Below are 18,846 nucleotides of genomic sequence, written 5' to 3' on the forward strand. Positions count from 1 at the left end.
GTAAGAAAGTATGGTCAACTTCAAAATAAACTCTTCTAAAACTAAGTTCCCCAGTCCCTGATCTAAGAGATGGATTATCTGTTTAAGTTCTGTTGCCTTTGAAGGGAAGATGTTCAATAACAAAGACAAATTACCACCTCAAGTTTTTCCCTTCCATTTTTGCAGGGAAGACTTACAGTCACAGCTGCAACAAGGATGTTTTCATTCAGAGCACACAGAGTGAATGGTAGCATGTGCAGAGCAGACAATACTGAAATTCTAGTTTTCAATACTGCTCTGTCCTTTGGAGACCCATGAAGGGTTCAGCAGCACGACTGTCCTTTTCTTGACTTTCAGAACTGTGCTATCTTCTGTTATTTGAGAAGGCCTGCAATCCCACATTAATAATTTAATTAGCTGAAGCACTGTGCTCTAGTAGCTGGCTAGTATTTTCAACTAGTATTCCACATTTGTGTTGAGCTCTGAGGAGCTGAGCCACAGCAATTAAATACACTTTTTGTAAGAATTGCTATGCACAATCTTCTGCTGAGCCCAGTCTGGGGCTAAGAGCCTCTGAGCTAGAAAATAACACCATACAATTTCATAGATGCGAATAGGATATATGCAACATACTGAATTAAGTTATTAGGACTAATGCCAAACTAGGAGTCAGTATGGAATAAAACCATTTAGAATTTTCATTACCATTTCATCTCATTCTAGCCTCAAAGGATAATTCTCATTTTGCGTTAGATTGAGTCCTGATGAGGCAGATCAGGTTTTTATGGACCCACTGGGTAATAAAAGACAAAGTGAAGTTCTGAAAAATCCAAAAATCAGTTTGTTAACATAAAGAATTAAACTACTTTACCCATTTTCATCTTGTAGATTTTTCTTAAGAGTCTCTCCACTGTTAGGCATGTTGAGACAGCCTCTGAGGCCGGTCACAAGTACGCTGAAGGACTGTGCGGGTCGGGCATAAATAAGCAATTTGGACAATAGAAGAAACCGACGGTAACTGGTTATTTGTTGGCAAAAACAGCACGTAATACAAGAGGAGGAGACTGCAGCCACAAAAGCTGTTTCTTTCTGATTTTAACATGCTTGAAATGTCGCAGTGCTGTGAGCTGCTTACTGTTAAACTTTCCTTTTAATCCAGTTCTCTTTAATTATCCATGAGAAGAATTTTAATGAGTCTACAATGCTTTAAAATGCAAATCTTTTCTTTGGGCAAGATTTTTAACAAATTAGTTTACACAAGCTGAAGCTGTTCTTATTTTTATTACCATGATTTCCAGAAAACACCACACAATAAATTTGTTTTCTTGAGGAAAACACGGATTAATTACATTAGGAAATTCCTTGTAGTCAGTTATACCTATGAAACACAGTACAGCAACAGCCAAGCACCTCCTCCAGCATTACGACTACTAGAACTTCATTGCCCACACCAAAGCAGACCTGTTGGATACTGTAGGTGTTTCTACACAAAACTCCAGTTTCTATGCAGGATGCAGTAAGCCCAGTTTGGCTACTTCAGCTACTTCTCTACCAGTGAATAAAAAAGACCCAGGGAACAGCTCAACCCTCCCTCTGGGAGCAGCTTCCCTGGGACAGCTTTGGGCTGAGCGCACTGGTACTTCCCTACTTTACACCCACAGATAGAGGGTACTTCAACCAGGGGCTGCTCCTGGAAGACTGTGTTAATGGCAACACCTCTGAAAGGAGGACAGAGGGATGCAAGCTGTGCCATGCCACTTGCCTTCACAGCCACAGAACATGCTCTAAAATGTTGCTTAGTGGTACAAAGCCACAATGATTAGGAAAATGTAAGACTAGCAGACTTTGTAGAAGCTTTACAGAAAGAATTGTGTTTTAGTCCAGAGTGTCTTGCATCATACACAAATGCTTAATTGTGCACAACACAATGTGATATCAAAGTGTGCTACTATTTAACAGCAAACTCTCATGACCATGTCAAACTAAGTTTCCTGCAATTGTCAGCTACAAACAGTCCCGTCATTTTAACTACAGAACCATCAATGTTGTGCTGCAAGAAAAAATTCTACTGTTGTCTTTGCAGTCCTGGTACTTTTCTCAGTACTCTTCAAGCTTCAAATTGTAAATCCTAGTAACTGATGCTAACTTAGAAGAGTTCAGTAAGGAATGATCTCACCTTCCAATGATTTTTACATGCTGCAATTAGTATGATGCTGTTAGCATAGCCGCCTTTTTCTTTACTGCTGGCTTGCAATTTGCACAAGATTGCATCAAATTCACAGCCTGAACCACTGCAGTGGAATGGGCCTCTTAGTCCGGACTCCAGGTGAGACTTTCTGAATGCAGACAGGCTGTCGTGGTTTTGCAATTTTTGCTACTGTTACTCCTCATCATGGCATCATGTGGAGCACAGAAAAGAACTACACGTCCCAGAGGATCTCCCAGTCAGAGAGGAAAATACATCACAGAAGCAAAAAATTACAAAACCATGACACAGGCTTACAAAGCTATGAAGGAAATTAGGAGGCAATCAAGGCTCACCTACTGCTTCTGTCCTTTCCTCTACAATTACAACTGGAATCTGCCAGGAATTAGCGACTGATACTTGCACTATCACTGCAACCCTACACTGTCACAAGATGCCAAACAGAAATATTACAGATCGCAGAACAAAGCAGTGTTGTTACTACAGCCAGTAACTCAACCACAGCGCAGAGATCAGCCCCGGAGAGGGTGCAGGGTATGGCACCCCATTCATGTCTGGAACAGGACATTTCAGGGTTAATTCACAGTGCTGCTATGGCAACATGAACCTGTCCATAGCTGTGTGCTCTCATTTTAGTCCCTTAAAAGCAAGAGTGTTTGTCTCACTGCAAACTTAAAATGAAAGGAGGAGTATACTAATTCTGGATGTTCTCTGTTGTTTGTCCCAGTTTAGTTTAAGCAGGTTGTTGACTCATGCAACGTAACACCCGTGTAATTCATGTTTTTTTGATATCACAGAACTGGTAACAAACATCTTGGTGTAGGAGATAGTTTTTGTTAGAGGCATGATATCAACCTGCCAGTCCTACTGTTATTTCATGCTGCCAGTGGTGGGTCTAAAAACAACCAAACTCCCTCAATAACCAGCAGAATGTCTATAATGCCTTACAGTTCCTACTGCAAATGTGACATTCACAAAAATGACACCTCTTTCTTTCATTACTTCAAATCAGCTCTCCTAAAGCTCAATAGTTTTTCAGTTTGCTATTAATACCAACCCTCAGTTGGCTTTATTACTGAATGACTGAATACTGCATTAACCGTGATTAGACATGGCCTTTACACAAAATACTATCATTCTAAAAATAAATAAATGTGTATATGTACCTATCATTAAAAAAAAAAAAAAAAAGCCTCAAAATTTTTAGCTAAAACACAGCTAAATCAGATCACGGATCAGCTCAGCAGTTACCTTTAAATGCTAGCAGGTCTCAGGGTTTAAAGCAGAATTCTAAACCCAAATGTCATTCTAAACACAACTTCTCCTATTCTTTCAAGTCTTAAACTGAGCCCCAAAACATACCTGGAAGATATGCACAAATTTTAGCTACCTGGAAACATAACTAGCTGCCATTTCACACTGAAATAACTAAACTTTCCAATAGCGAAGCCTGTGAACATATTTTCTCTAATTGGCCAAACCACAGCAGCAAGAATTGCATTTTGCTTTTCTGAGCAACACACTCTGCATGCTAAGGAATTGTTCGACAGATAGAAAAAGAAATAGATTGATTTGTGCAAAGCTTCTACTGTCACAGCATCTATAACAAAAGCATCTGAGATTTGTTTTCAGCCTCAGTTTGTAGAGACGAAGAAATATAACTGAGAGAAGAAAAAAAAGTAGATGTCAATGCACACAAGGAAGAGAGAGCTAATTCTGAGAGCTGCTTCTGAGCACATCCTGTAAGGTCAAAACAAGTTTTGGTCTGAGGACAAGCATATCTAGAAACAATTGCACTGCTTCCCTCTGAGGAAAAGTCCAGGTTGGACCACAGGTCACCTGCCATCTGATATTTCCTTACAAGTGTTCACTCATGCAGTTGTATCTGAGTCACATTTCCTATAGGCACAAAATACCTCAAGATACATAGCCTTTAACCAGTCAAAGATAGCAGCCCTAACTCTGTTGTTCTACGGTTACTTAAAATTAATTACTACAGGTTACGGTACATTAAATTAAAACCCAGCTCTGAATGCTCTAAAGATGGCGGCCACTCACTGTGTGCTATCCTAATGATGTAAAGCAAACACCATCACTTCAATCTGTTACTTTTTACCTTTTCTTCTTTCTGGCTTCTGCACAGAATATCCTTTTCAACAACTCTACCTGTGCAAACACTTCCAGCCCCATGTAAGGTCCACTACATTAGACTGTTATTTTTTATGTAGTCTTTTTGAAGTATATTTTAACTAAGAATCATTGGTTAGAAGTGTTATTTAAAGGTTATCCTCCTAATGCATCCTGATACCTGCTTCAGCTTGGAAAAAAAAACCCAGCTCAACAGGACAGAAAGTTGGTTATGATTCAGATTCCACCTTTGTGAGAGAGCACAGCAGCAAACTTCAGTGTGCCTAGAAACAGAAATTTCAGGCCTCAGGCTCCTGATTTTTCACAGGTGCTTTTTGGAACTTGTTTGTAGAAATCAGAGGTGCTCAAATAAACTGCAGCTTCAGGTAACAGGCTGCATTCTTACCTGTGTCACCAGGAGACAGGATGCTCTTTTCAGTAAGTTTCACAGTTCAGAAGTCATGATTGATGACACACAGCATGGATGGGAAACAAAGGGATTGTATGAGTATTTATTACAGTGAAGACTGAAAAATAAAACACATAGTTGTTGAGGCCTATAATGATAATGAATGCTACAAAGGCCAGATGGGAGGCGGCGTTTTGACTCGTTTTGTGCTAGAAGTGAGAATATCCATTTCAAAAAACAAAGGCAGAGTCCTCTGGTGGTTAAAGGAAACAGGCAGCGGGTCCAATTGCTCCCCAGCTCCCAGACCCGCCTTCTTGGAGAGATGGGAGCTTCTGTGCTTTTTGTTATTGCTGTTCACACCTACGTGCAAACTCATACTTTGTAAGTACTGACGATGCAGTAGGAAAGAAAGACAGGAAAGGAGTAACAGAGATCAGATAATCACGTGAAAAGCAGGGAAACAAATCAATTACCAATATAGGCATTCAAGGCCAGGCTGGATGTGGCTCTGGGCAGCCTGGGCTGCTGGTCGATAACCCTGCACACAGCAGGGGCTGGAACCAGATGAGCACTGTGGGCCTTTGCAACCCAGGGCACCCTGCGATAAGCTGGTAGCTCACTCCAATTAGAGAACACAAAACAGACCCATCCGTGCTACGCTCCTAGGAGAGCTCTCACTAACTGCTACTTCAAGCAACAAACGAGCTGCTCAGGGCCTCGCTTCATCCACCAGCACACAGCACCGACACATCACCTCAGAACAACTTCCATTAACCGGCTTCACTTTGCAGCCCCCCACACGTTCCCGCCCCTCCTTCCCGCCCGCGGCTCCTCCCGCGGCTCCGCTCCCCGCGGTGACGTCACACGCACGGGTTCCAGACCGTTCCAGCGCCGTGACGTAGCGCGGCGTCATTCCAGAAGATTCGGCCGGCGCCGCTATAAAAGGCGCGGAAGAGGCGGGGCGCCGGCCATCATTGAGGTGCTGAGCCGGCTGCGGTGCTGGGTTGCGTGTGGCGCTGAGCGGCTGCGGCCTTAGAGGCGTCCCGAGCTTTGTGAACGCGGCGCGCACCCGCAGAGCACCATGGTGAAGGAGACGGAGTACTACGACATCCTGCAGGTGAAGCCCACCGCCTCCTCCGAGGAGATCAAGCGCGCCTACCGTAAGCTGGCGCTGAAGTATCACCCCGACAAGAACCCCAGCGAGGGCGAGCGGGTAGGCGCCGGGCCGGGCCGCGGGGGGTGGTGGTGGTGGTCCCCGTGCTGGTGGGCCCGCCTGGGCTCGGTGCTCGGCTGGGCCGCGCGTGGGCGGCTCTCGGGGCGGTGCGGTGCGGGGCCGGCCTTTGTTAGCGCGCGGCCGGTGGGGGCTCGGAGCTGCGGCAGGACTGAGGGCACGGCCTGGTGCGGAGAGTGAATCGTGATGGCTCGTACGGAGTGTGGGGTCTACTGCTCCGCTCTGCACGTCGGCCCGAGTCCCGTCCTACGAGCGATGGGCAAAGCCAGAAGAGTCCCCTTCGTGGTGCCGTGCTGGATCCTGCTGCTGGGTACGGTGCGTGGATTCTGGGCAGGAGGAGCTTGCCCTGGGATCTGCACATCCAGGCGGATGGGGTCACTGTCCGGAGGGAGCTTTACATCGTCAGCTCACTGCTTACATACAGTAGAGCTGCACCAGGCTTTGAGAGAGACCCACTTAACTTAGTTAAGAAACTAAGTATGAGAATGAGCATCGCAGCTGGAAGACCATGGAAAGCCACTCAAACTTGAACGATTGCTTTGTCTCTCTAAACTGGTCTGATAATAGCTCACTGCTGGAAAGGAAGCTTCAGATTCTGTGCATCTAGTACACTAACTCAAAATACTAAAACTAGTGAAGTAGTAACGTGGGCTCAGCTAACACCTGCTTTTAGTTTTGGCCCACCAGCTGACCTGTCCATAAGTAAATGATGCTCACACTAGAGCTCATCATTTCAGTTATAGCAAATAGTATTCAAAAATAGCTGGATTTAATTTCACTACTATTTTAGTAACAGGAACCTTGGAATAGTTACTCAAAAAAATCCATTTTTTAATGTGATGTTTTGATTTGTATTTTAAATCCTTCTGTGTGTAATGAATAAAACACAATGTCTTGTCAACTAAAGTACCTGTTTAATTCCAGCTGGCTGTAGGTGCTCAGCGGCTATGGAGGATCTCCATTTAGTTCTAGAATGTCTGGCAGCCATTGACCATCTGGGAACCCCTTAAGACAGGGGATAATGTGATGCCCCTTTCTTAACAGATGTGTTAGGAGTATATAATGTCAGCAACCAGTGATCACCAAAGGGGCAGTTAGCATATGCCTGTAAGCTGGATGTGACTGGGAATTAAGTTTACTTGTAACCTTTTGGTGGGTGGGAGGGAGAAAGGAGCTGTTCTTCATAGACGAAAGTGTATTAGTAGGGTCTATGACTTATTTGTTCAGGGAGTTTCCTCTTGGAAAAGAATAAATGTTGTGTTACAGTGGCTCAGTCTGAAGATTCAGTTGCATATGGGAGGCTTATTTTTCCTCTTGGTCATAGTTGTTCAGAGCTTCTTTTTTCTTTTTAGTTTAAACTCATATCCCAGGCATATGAAGTTCTGTCGGACCCAAAGAAAAGGGACCTCTATGACCAGGGTGGGGAGCAGGCTATTAAAGAAGGAGGCCTGAGTGGCGGCAGCTTCTCTTCACCCATGGACATCTTTGACATGTTCTTTGGTGGTGGAGGCCGAATGAATAGAGAGAGAAGAGGTACACAGTTCTAAACAAGTTCTAGAAACTCTAACCATGCACTTAAGCATAAAACACCTGTGCTGTAGTACTGCTGTTCTGCTAAGTGCACATAGTATGGGTTTTACTAGTTAAAACAATAGATGAAGTAAACTATAATATTAGTTACTCTAGTTGCAAGTTTCTAATTAAGTAGATAACATGATGTAGCTATTAGCAATCTTTCTGATGAGTTGTGCTTATTTTTTTTTTTGTTACAATGGGTGTGGGCAGTCTCTAGGGGTGGGGGAGATGGTGGTTGAGATGGCTAGCAGATGGGTTTTAAGTTATCTTTCAAAATCTGCCTCACTTGCTCATGTGCTTTGGGCAACTTGCTTCAAAGGACACCATCAACTTAAGCTGAAGTTGTTCTAAATGTAAATGGAAAAGATTTAAGAGAAATTGTGATGCTGAGCATACGGTGCTGCCAAAAGCACAGTCGCTTCTTTTCATTTCCAGTGTCCACTGGAAGAGCGAGTAGTAACTTGCTATAAAGATTTTGAAAGTATGCTATGAAGTGGCATGGAAATACATAGGTAGGCCTAATAGCCATTTCTAAATTGACTAGATCTGAAGCTGGTAGTGTCCTTGCATCTTTTTCCTTTCAGTTAAGCTTATAAAATCGGGGTAAGAGTAGGGATAGAGTGGTATTAATGATGCTTTGCTTAACTACAGCTGAACTCTATATTCTGACTTAAATGGGTGCTGCTCAGTGGAAGCTAATAGCACCTGCTTTTAAGGGGCTGAGCTCTTTTCCAAGTCTGGAATTAACTTTGTTTCTTCAGTGAGACTGCATGTATGAACAAGTGTAGAGGCCTTTAAATAAGCATTAGTTCTCTGAGTTGCTGAACCAGAATTAATCTGTTTTTTTCTCTCTCTCTAAGGCAAGAATGTTGTGCACCAGCTAGGTGTATCTCTCGAAGACTTGTATAATGGTGTTACAAGGAAACTGGCACTGCAAAAAAATGTTATTTGTGGGAAATGTGAAGGTAAAATAAGTAGTGGTTTGAAACACCTTTAACTCCATGATTCTTTTAAAGAATGTAGTAAGACCAGGAACAAAATGGATTTTCTGTTTTTCTTGAATATTTATTACTTTACTCAGTTCTTTGCACTGCTTCATGCCAGTGCTTAGCCAGGAGTAAGACTGTCTTCCTAAACACATTGGTGTTAAGCTATTGATCTACTGGTGGACTTGATTATAATTTTCAGGGAGTTTATGGGCACCTTAATTAGAAGCTTTAATAACTAGCTGGGGTTTTTTCCTTGAATCACTGTGGGTAGAAGGCTAGCTTGAATTATGCAACTCATTTTCCAACTCTTAAGTATCTTAATGTCTGGTCTCGAGGTTAAACTTAATGTGGTCTTGTGTTGTAATACTTAATTAAATATTTTGTAAGCAAGTTCTTTCCAAGGTGTTTATGGAATATTCAGCTCTGGAATGCTGTATGTTGATAATTAATTGAAAACCAAGATGTATGAGAGACAGAGGGGAAAGACTAGTAAAATAAGCTATGCATAGATAAGTTGACTATGTAGAAATACTTAATTTGTGAGGCACGTTTGTCATAGAAATTGTATTGTAGTTACATTGGAAATATGTTATGGAAGGACTCTTAAGTTACTGTAAAGATCCTCCTGAAGTCATTGAATTCTAGCTTGACTACTGTAGACTAATTCCAATTTTTAATTGAAATATCTTTAACTTTTTTTGGCCATAGGCTATGGTGGAAAGAGAGGTGCAGTAGAAAAGTGCCCTGTATGTAAAGGAAGAGGAATGCAAGTTATTGTTCAGCAGATAGGACCTGGCATGGTACAACAAATCCAAACTGTGTGTCCAGAGTGCAAAGGCCAAGGTGAAAGAATAAATCCAAAGGACAGGTGTGACAACTGCAATGGATGTAAGGTTGTAAGAGAGAAAAAGATCATAGAAGTTCATGTCGATAAAGGTGAGAACTGTGAATTTGTTCTGTATTCCCTAATCCCAGTGTGATAGGTCTGCAGAGAATAAAGTGCTTTCTCTTTCTTTCTGTAGGTATGAAAGATGGTCAAAAGATAGTGTTTCATGGAGAAGGTGACCAGGAGCCTGATCTGGAGCCTGGTGATGTTATAATTGTGCTTGATCAAAAGGATCACGGTGTTTTTCAGAGACGAGGCCATGACTTAGTTACAAAAATGAGAATTCAACTCTCAGAGGCTTTATGTGGTTTCAAAAAGACTATTGAAACTCTTGATAACAGAATTCTTGTCATATCATCTAGACCAGGTAGGTCTTCAGAATTCTGATGACATACAAAGTGCTTGTTTGATTATGCTTTGTTCTTAATCAGCTGCTGGAACAAGCTATAATTATGTTTGCAGTCATTTAATTCAGGATTGAAAAAGAGTGACAACTAAATATTGCATGTGGAGTTACAGCTAAAGCTGTCAAATGCTTCTTATGAAATATCTACCTCAATTATGGGCTTTAAGTTTATAAACTGTATTAGATCATCTGCTAATTCAGCCTGGTGGCTGTGCTGAGAGAAGCTGACTTTAACTGTAGATGTAATGCTCTTAAGGAGCTTGTAATAGTGTTCCTTTTATTCAGTTTGATTTTTAGTACTCTTTAATCTGCAGTTTTCTATAGTCTTTAGAAATCTAAAAATCACTTTTGATAGCGGAACTTCTGTCACATTAAATAACTCCCAACTTTCGTGTAGGTGAAGTGATAAAACATGGTGACCTGAAGTGTATCTACAATGAAGGGATGCCTATCTACAAATCTCCAATGGACAAAGGCAGCTTAATTATACAGTTTTTGGTAAGTGACTGCTTATTTGCTGCTGCAGCAGAATTACTAGTATCAGAAATAACTTAATTTTAAATAAATTGTAGGTCCAGTTTCCGGAGCAGCACTGGCTTCCAAGGGAGAAACTCAATATGCTGGAGGCTCTGCTTCCTCCAAGGGAAGATGTTATGATTACGGATGAGATGGATCAAGTGGATCTTGAAGAATTTGACCCAAATGAGCAAACCTACCGTAACAGTGGAGGAGAAGCTTATGAAGAAGATGAGGAGGGTCCAAGAACAGGTGTACAGTGTCAGACATCTTAAATTGAGGTGGAGTTGATATTGCCTAAAATGTAAATTTTCACAATGAAAACTGCATGGCTGTAATAGCCACTGCTTGTGGTCTTTGTGTTCAGCAAATTGAGTTGCTGCGCTGTCAGTATCACTTTTTTTTTTGTAACTAATTTATATTGTGTTCTTGTCTTTATATATAAAGCAAATGTCACACAGCTGAGAAACAACTGAGTTGGTATGTTTACTTGTGCTGTGAAGGTTCTCGATTTATTTCACCAATGCTATTTATATAAGACTCTCACAATACTGATAGAAGTTGAGTAGTGTCTTATGTAAATATTTTCATACTGAAAAATTAATTTCATAGAATAAAACATAGCAGAAGTTACTTCTAATAAATAGAACTTCACCTCTTCTTTTTTTCTTGAAATTCTTAAACCAATCTAGAATCTAAATTGAGCCCTGTTCTCCTTTGTATACTCAGCTTGGCATGCTGCAACCCCGTTAGCTTTATTCCTCTTGTATATTGAAAGTGTTGTCTTTCTCCCATCCCGCTTCCATAATCTTTTCCTTCTTCTCTGCAATAGGCTAGTATTCTTTTAATGCTTAGCTTTATGTAACGACTTACAGATCCTATTATCTGTGTAGTGTCCTCTATGTGCTTCAGAATGACATACACCATAATAGTTACAAATAAAACTAGAACTTAAGTTTTTGAGAGGTCAGTACCTCAACCTTTTCTAGAAAGTGTTGTTTCCTCTTGGGCAGAGGGTACTTCAGCTTTAAGGAGAATATTATTACAAAACTACCTATCCTGGCTATGCTACTCTCATTTTAATGCCATGAAATAGCATAGTAAAATGATGACTTTCCCTTTGAGCTATTTTTCTTGCAGCAGAATCACTGAAGTACCTCTTCTCAACTCTGACTACCCCTTACTGAGATTAAACCTTGGTCAGGCACCTGTCACTGTACAATTATTGGAACAGCTGTTCAACTTAGATGACCCTCTTTCACTTTCAGGAGCAATGTGAAGATGAGCAAAGCTTATCCTAATGTCTGTCACTTTCCCTTCTCCTAAAATAAGTTTGACCAGCTTGAACAACAATTTCAAGCTCTCATCTATTTCTGTGTGAAGGCAGGGAATAAATACCAGTGGTAGATTAACTGAGCAGCTACTTTACATGACTACATCCATCTAAAAATGTTTCTCCAAAAATCACAAATTAGTTGCAGCTGTAGCTTTTATTTAAAAAAGTAAAGTTTTCTCATGCTAAACAGAATTGAAATTACAAATGATCTCTCATTTCTTCAGCATCACTAAAATGCTTTTTTAATATTAAAAAAGTAATAATACAAGGACTGCAGTATTTCTAAGAAATAACACAGCAGAAAACCAAAGCATTTAAGTCAAGACATTTAAACAGGACAGTCATAAATATGGATTTCTTGGTCATCTCCAACAGATACAATTTTGGACCCACTTCCATTATATTTCACACCCCAAACCTGCAAATAGGACATAAATAAGATTATCAAGGAAAACAGTGAGGCAAAAACTTATCTGTCTTTGCAGCAAGTTATCTGTACTGACTAGAAGAAGCAAAAGAGGATCATTTAAGAAAACCCCATAGGAGCTGATTTGATTATACCTCTTGCTTTAACAGCAGCGTGCCCTCTAGTTGTCTGAAAAGATTTTACTTTCCTACTGACCATAGATCATGTATCCTTTATATACTTGAAAACTACCAGTGTGTGTTTGAAAAAGTTAGGCTCGATTTATGTACTCTGAGATGCTTTCTTGAGTATACAATAACACAGCACAGATATTGAAGGAAGAAGTATCAAGCATCAAGAATGCCTATCAGGCTTTCATAATAGTCCCCCACCCCCCCTTACACATCTGTTTGCTGTCTGAAGTGATAAATAAGACCACAGGCAAGATAAAGAATAGAGGATGATAAGAATCCCTTTGGCCATCCAGGACTGTCGTTGTTTGAACCTCTAAAAATGAGTTGTGGAAGACATTTACCTATACCCTTGAAATACTAGTTTGACATTAGGTGTCTAAAAATGACTAACAATTTGAGGATTTCATTATAGCAAGATGAAGACAAATCCCAAAGCTACAGTTCTAATTTTAAGGACAAATGTGCTTAACTGTACACCTTTAAGTTTTCCTGTTAAGACAGAGACTTAATGGGACAGCAGACAGAACAATTTTAAGTTGCTAACGTACCTGGTCTTGGTGGTCCAAGAAAGTATGAACGCAGGTTCTTGTTCCAGCATCCCAAACTTTAACACTTTTATCAGATGAACTGAAAAAGTAATATTGATCAACATCTAAATTAACGGATTAACTGTGGTTTAGTAACAAAGACAGCAGGGTCCAGTGACCTATGAAATACATTCACTGGTCCTGTATATGCAACATAAAAATGAGGGCTCCCATTTTAGCCAGAAAATTCTTCCAAGATATTTGATAGAAAGGTAAAGAAATGCATGTTATGTAAAACTGGGTTGCCTTATTGCCTGAGCTGTTTGAGGAGTTGTTAATCTATTAGATCAACATGTAACACTACATTAGATTGCACTTGTTTGTTTTCTTTTAATAACAGCTTTTTAGATCTTTAGAATCAAATGGCTCCTCTGGAGATTAAGATGTTTTTCACATGGAGGGAACTATGCTGCACTGGGATGACCTCCCCTGTTCATAATTCTTACTGCATTGCAGATTGTTTCTTGAGCCTTTTATTGGAATGTTTCAACACAGCTAATTTCTGATCAGTCTCTTTATAATTTTTTTTTTTTAAAATAAGCGTAAAGGATTTTAAACTCGTTAGTACCTGGAAACAAAATGGGTATCATCAGGACAAAATGCTACATTTAGCACCCAGGATCCATGACCACTTAATGTGCCAGCCAAGTTGGCATGCTGTCTGTAGAAAGAACAAATTCAGGAAACACAGAATTACAACATCAACATTTGCCTTGTAAATCCCAGGGAAAGAGCAATCGGATCATACCGCAGTTATGGTACTCTTAAGAGTTCTACAGAAAAATTACAGAAGGTGGCTTTTGGACATTTTTTCACCCAAAGAAATTATTTCTTTTCCATTTCAAGTTAAAAAGGGGCCACTAAAAAGATGTATAGGTGGAAGAAACGCTTGGACCTGAAAAACTTGTATGAAGAAGGCACAGTAATGCAGGTGTGGGGGAGTGAAGATCACTGAAGTGGTTCCTTTTACCCCCAAGGTCTTCCAAGTTTTGGCACAGTGCAAAAGAAAAAGGTCTTAAACAAAATCACTTACTGAGTACAGATGTTTACGATACGTAAACACAAGTACACAAGACAGATAGACAAAACAACCTGTTCCCTACAGGGCCAAATATGAGAAAAGTCATTTGTTTGCATGCTAAGGCTGTCACCTGCCTATGTGCTTTTTAAAAACTAAAGGGTTTATGCTTCAGTACTTAAGCTAAGGTTATTTGATAAAGCAATCTCCAAAAGCTGAATGGGATTACAGAGATTGGAGGGTTTGCTGTATTTATTACAGCATTGCCCTTTTAAAGTAGTTATTTTACTGTTAGCATGTGTTGCAAAGTGACAACTCACACATCGTAGATTTTGATGTAGCCATCATCTGAAGCAGTTACGAGTAACTGGGAATCTGGAGAAAATGTCAGTGAACGAATAGGCATCGCGTGACCTGAAATTGAAGTAGTTCTGAGCTTTGAATGCTGAAACACATCCACTCCAACACGAAAGTACCCTCCTATTTTCACAGCTGTGGATCTTAATTAGAAGCAGTGTAGGAAAATGTTCCATTTTCTGATCTCACACTGCTTTCTAATAGGGCCAGCATCATACTTTCTAATATGATTTCATCATGTCTGAATTTGTCAGGTTCTTTATTATACACTGGACACAACCGCTTGAACATTAAAAGCACATTTATCTTAAAAATGTGCATCTTTTATAATGTGTTCAGTTGTTTTCTAAAATAATGACATAGGAATAAATTGCTATAAATCTGACAGCATAAGAAAAACTACACGCACAGTAGCACAGATGTGCGTCATTTGTGCAATACACTATTGTGCAACACAAGAAGCAACCGCAGTCTAAAAACTGAGTTAAGCACTACTGATATTTACATTTTAAGATACGCATTTATACTACAAGCCTGAGTTCACATTATGTGTTAGAGTCCACTAAATAAATCAGGTCTAATGGAAAAGAAACATCATTTTTGCCATGGCTGTTGTATGTGATTATGGCTTGTTAAATTCCTCAGTTTTCTTGAGCAAAAAATAACTTGGATAATGCAAATATGGAACTCATTACCTTCTAGCGTGTGCAGAAGTTTTCCAGTTGCAATATCAAAGATATTGATAATGCCATCTATTGCTCCGCTGGCTAAGTATTTTCCATCTGGACTCTGTAACAGATAAGAAGTATGCATTGAACAACTGTAAGAATTCCTGCTACGTACCTCCCCAATGCTCTTAGCACCTTGTCACAAAGTATTGCTGACAATGTTACATAGAAATTGGCAAAAGAAAAAAAAAATCTGATTTACAACATATTACCACTTATTTCACTTTAGAAATTATTAATTGTGCTTCTTACATATGCAATGCTAAGGATGAACTTTCCTCTGGTGTCCAGAGAATATTCTTTTTTTCCAGTTTCAACACCGAAAATATTTACTTTTCCCACATGACTTCCTGTTGCAAGGAACTGGGAATCAGGTGAAAAAGCCAGGGACCAAGCATCAACTGTATTAAAGAAACCAACAGCGAAACATTCCGTTAGCTGAGTACTTCTGCCAGTCCTTATCCAATGATGTCAGTTCTGCATGCATATGTTTATACTATTCTTAATACTCCAAACTCTACTGAATGCTCTCTTAAGAGTGTACCAGCTCATTAATGTTAACTTCCTTCTATGTAATTAATGGAGTACAGCACATAACATTTCAGTTTAGTGGAAAATGCTATTTTCTTCCAAGATCTTGGTTTTAATAGCTCCTCCTGCAGCAACAGGTTTAGAATTACAACTGTGTATGGAAAGCCTGAATTCTTTCTCCTCATGACAAAAGATATTAAGCCAGTAAAAGAAAGAAATGCAATCAGTTAGGAAAGCAATGAAGAGACAGGAGAAACATGCAGATAAATGGATCAACATGCCTTGTGAGTGAATTAAAAAACCTTTCGAGGGTAAGGTAACCTGTTTACCTGGCACAGTGTAACTCAGGCACTTCTATGGCCTTAATATTTAATTACCTAAAGCACGCAAAATTGCTCATAAATAAAGGTTTTGCCCGTGGATCAATGACGTATTTAGAATAAGACAATAATGAAAAAAATCTCTATTTCAACTTGGAGAATGCAACATCCATCAACAGATGTCAGCTTTACTGTTATTTGACCTGCTCCCAAAGGCTTGGATGTACTGCATAAATGAGCACCACGTAAACAGCTCAAATTCCCATCATACTGATCTGTCCAATTGCTACAGTATCTACTAAAAAGTACATCCAAATGTATCCAGAAAGTGTGTAAAGGTAAAACTGTCCAATACTACTTTGTGATGAGTTGGTAGAAATCATTAATAATTTAAGATTTTGCAAAGAGTAAAAAGAAAATTCTAGTCACCTTACGTACTCTAGTTACATACTGTCCAGTATTTACCACCTAGTGTTAGTACACGTTATACACAGACAGCTTAACGCTGGGATCTTACCAGGACCAGCATCTATGGACTTGATCTGTTTGCCGGTTTCTAAATCCCAAAGGCGAATATGGGCATCTAGGGAGCTGGATGCTGCAATGGAACCCGTGTGGCTGATATCCACAGACACCACACCCAGCTGGTGACCCTCCAATGTCCACTGTAGATCCAATTTTTCATCGTTCCTTTTGTGACACGGGAAAAAAAAGTTATGAATAGCTTTGGGGTACTTTACCAACACAAGACAGAACAAGATAACCCACGGTTCTCCATTTCGGTCAGACAGGGAGCGATCAAAGTGAAAGACACCAATTGTCTGTGGTACTCAGAGGAAAGAACAATTATCTGCCATATTTATGCAAAGTACTTCATTTTCATTTCTAAGTATTCCTACAGAAATCACCATTCCACAGCAATATACAAGTACTTACACAGCATGAAACAACAGCTAACGTTTCCTAATATCACAACAGAGAAACTCAGGTAATTAAAGTGAAGCACATGCCTACCTTCCTCCGACTAAAAGAGAAGACATTCTTTGCCCAAGTGCACGTCAGTGTTCATGAGTATTATGAGGATCTGTTCTTTTTGTAAGAAAGGAAAGTGACATTTCCTTTTTCACTTTGCTCCCATTATTCGCTTTGCAGCAGACACATTCCTTCCCAACGCATTACCTCATAAAAAGCTGCATTTCTAATTGTTCAGAATACAACAAATCCTACCACTATCTGGTAAAAGACATGGAAAATGTGATGTGCATTTTCAAAAGGGTTTGTGTTCTTAAAGATGTAATGCACCTCTGGAATGCTACCACTCCAAGAGAAATAAAGGTAAAGTCTGCTCAAGGGAAGAGCTGGATGCTGTGCTACCCCTTCCCTGATGTAATTTCTAACATCCTTGCAGACTGTGCAAATTTAAGACTGCTGTAACTCCATATCAGCTACTTCCCAGGGTTAAAACTGCTCACCATCCAGTACAAAGCACTTCACTTACCACTTCCAGACTTTCACAAGATCATCCAAAGAGCCAGAGATCACTGTTTCAGAACCATCATTTTTATTCTTCCCCCAGGCAACTGACCAGATGGCATCATCATGAGCTGAAAGAGAATGTAAGCATAGAAACTACAAATTAAAAGTACTTTCTTTTGATGTACAACAGCAACTGGTAACGTTAAGAGCAGATAAGCCAATGAATATCTAAATGTGACACCATCACATGCCTGAGGCAAACACAAACCATGCCTAGAAAAGGGACAATTACTAAGCAATATTTTACACACAGAAAGCTCCCAATAAGCAAGGCTAATGCAAGAGGAGCACCATCTCAATGCAGAACCCTTCTTTGTTACTGTTCTCACATAGATATCTATATATTAATGAAATAATGAGCAATTGTAATAATTTACAATTTAAGATAATTTACGTTATCTAGTTTACAACTAAGCTGTCTCTCTGGCTGGGAGCTCGGAGAGGTCCCATCCATCAGTAACACCCGGCTCTCACTGCTCTGAACACAGGAGCTATTTTGTTTGCTGCTGAAAAGCTGTCCTGATGTACACATAACATGGACACTCCCCTGATCCCAGTGGCACATCTGTTGTACATCACCCGAGGAGGCCAGAATTAAGGAGTATAAATGCCTTCTCACCTTGTTCTTGCTTGAAGAGAATACCATACTAGAAAGAGAAAATAATTGATATTATGCACAAACAGCCTAAAAACCCATCCAACCAGCGAGTACTTGGAGTAACGCTGCTCTGATTTACCTGCGTGGTCATGGCTGCGAGGAAGCGACCTCAGCAAGGAAGCTCTGGAAGGAGAACATCCATTAGGTCCATTAGGTCCAGCAGCGGGACTACAAACAGCTGGGGACGGAGGGAGCGCGACACGCACCGATCCAGGCCCGAAGGACCCTCCTGTCACCTCCCGCCCACATCACCCCGTGCGGCGCCCCCGGACCCCATCGCCACCACCGCGGCCTTCTGCGGCACTCACCCCCTTCACGGGGTGCCGGTACCGTACAATACAGTACAATACAGTACAATACAGTACAGTACAGTACAGTACACACACACACACACGCCCCTACCTCCCGGTCGCCACCGCTGTCGCCGCCGTCGCACCGTGATGAGGTCACGTACCACAGATCGCCGTCCCCCACGCCTCTCTATAGAGCGCCGCCGTGTGGTGCCGCGCGCGGCTCCTCCCTAACGGTCCCCGCGCGCCCCCTCAGCCCTCAGCCCTCAGAACGGGGCGCGTTCCTTCATGGGGCGGCTGTGGAGCCGAGGTGCGCTCAGCCGCTCGCGCTGCGCTGTGTACCAAGCGAGTTCCTCGTCTGATCGCACCGAGACACCCAACGTCATCAGCAATGCACAGCGACACTCACAGCACATCAGAGCCCCCAACCTGACCTTGGTGTCTGCACAGATGGGGTATCACCGCCTCTCTGGGCAGCCTGTGCCACTGCCTCACTGCCCTTAGTGTAAAACTTCCTTACATTCAATCTAGATCTCCCCTCTTCACATCTGAATCTGTTTC

The 18,846-nt window shown here is 41.0% G+C and overlaps 3 protein-coding genes across 14 annotated transcripts in view; 1 reads left to right on the forward strand and 2 right to left on the reverse strand.

Moving 5' to 3' along the window:
• Positions 1-4,826, reverse strand: part of ACSBG1 (acyl-CoA synthetase bubblegum family member 1) — a 31,750-nt gene extending 26,924 nt beyond the window's left edge. For 3 of the 5 annotated variants that reach the window (XR_014934411.1, XR_014934412.1, XM_015872483.3), the window contains exon 1: positions 851-933. Coding sequence is in view for 2 of the 5 variants with exons in the window: in XM_015872483.3 (XP_015727969.1) it covers positions 851-900 (50 nt within the window). In the remaining 3 variants the exon portion in view is untranslated. Of the gene's footprint in view, positions 1-850; positions 937-4,718 lie in introns of those variants that run through there. The other 2 variants (XM_015872488.3, XM_015872482.3) reach the window with 2 other exon arrangements.
• Positions 4,827-5,687: 861 nt separating this feature from the next.
• Positions 5,688-10,968, forward strand: DNAJA4 (DnaJ heat shock protein family (Hsp40) member A4). Of its 4 annotated transcripts, none has more exons than XR_014934422.1 (7): positions 5,688-5,934; positions 7,305-7,485; positions 8,388-8,492; positions 9,225-9,452; positions 9,652-9,769; positions 10,206-10,306; positions 10,381-10,968. XR_014934422.1 is itself a non-coding variant. In XM_015872646.3 (7 exons), the coding sequence occupies exons 1-7, from the start codon at positions 5,803-5,805 to the stop codon at positions 10,597-10,599; spliced, it is 1,197 nt and encodes a 398-aa protein (XP_015728132.1). In that variant the 5' UTR covers positions 5,688-5,802; the 3' UTR covers positions 10,600-10,968. The 4 variants fall into 4 exon arrangements, 3 of the variants coding, with proteins under 3 accessions (XP_015728132.1, XP_015728133.1, XP_085371941.1); XM_015872646.3 differs by having other exon boundaries at positions 9,539-9,769; XM_085515815.1 differs by lacking the exon at positions 5,688-5,934 and adding an exon at positions 6,121-6,262 and having other exon boundaries at positions 9,539-9,769.
• Positions 10,969-11,795: 827 nt separating this feature from the next.
• SKIC8 (SKI8 subunit of superkiller complex) lies at positions 11,796-18,429 on the reverse strand. 5 transcript variants are annotated; one of them, XM_015872648.3, is made up of 11 exons: positions 18,398-18,429; positions 18,075-18,118; positions 17,957-17,984; positions 17,300-17,405; positions 16,319-16,491; positions 15,203-15,351; positions 14,918-15,011; positions 14,186-14,279; positions 13,416-13,508; positions 12,809-12,887; positions 11,796-12,078 (listed from the first exon to the last, which is right to left on the reverse strand). In XM_015872648.3, the coding sequence occupies exons 2-11, from the start codon at positions 18,084-18,086 to the stop codon at positions 11,989-11,991; spliced, it is 918 nt and encodes a 305-aa protein (XP_015728134.1). In that variant the 5' UTR covers positions 18,087-18,118; positions 18,398-18,429; the 3' UTR covers positions 11,796-11,988. The 5 variants fall into 5 exon arrangements, with proteins under 5 accessions (XP_015728134.1, XP_085371948.1, XP_085371947.1 ...); XM_085515822.1 differs by lacking the exon at positions 15,203-15,351; XM_085515821.1 differs by lacking the exon at positions 18,398-18,429 and having other exon boundaries at positions 18,075-18,120.
• Positions 18,430-18,846: the final 417 nt, after the last annotated feature.

This window comes from Coturnix japonica, chromosome 14 (genome assembly GCF_054131305.1).
Source record: "Coturnix japonica strain WE chromosome 14, WE-NBRP24, whole genome shotgun sequence".
NCBI classification, from domain to species: Eukaryota; Metazoa; Chordata; class Aves; order Galliformes; family Phasianidae; genus Coturnix; species Coturnix japonica.

Excerpts from the sequence above, each read along its gene's own strand:
- DNAJA4 (XM_015872646.3), top strand. The coding sequence starts at position 5,803 with ATGGTGAAGGAGACGGAGTACTACGACATCCTGCAGGTGAAGCCCACC. Across the intron at positions 5,935-7,304 it reads ACCCCAGCGAGGGCGAGCGG|TTTAAACTCATATCCCAGGC; the intron begins GTAGGCGCCGGG and ends TTTTCTTTTTAG. Across the intron at positions 7,486-8,387 it reads AATGAATAGAGAGAGAAGAG|GCAAGAATGTTGTGCACCAG; the intron begins GTACACAGTTCT and ends TCTCTCTCTAAG.
- SKIC8 (XM_015872648.3), bottom strand. Across the intron at positions 15,352-16,318 it reads GTCCATAGATGCTGGTCCTG|TTGATGCTTGGTCCCTGGCT; the intron begins GTAAGATCCCAG and ends TCTTTAATACAG. Across the intron at positions 12,888-13,415 it reads GATACCCATTTTGTTTCCAG|TTCATCTGATAAAAGTGTTA; the intron begins GTACTAACGAGT and ends TTACTTTTTCAG.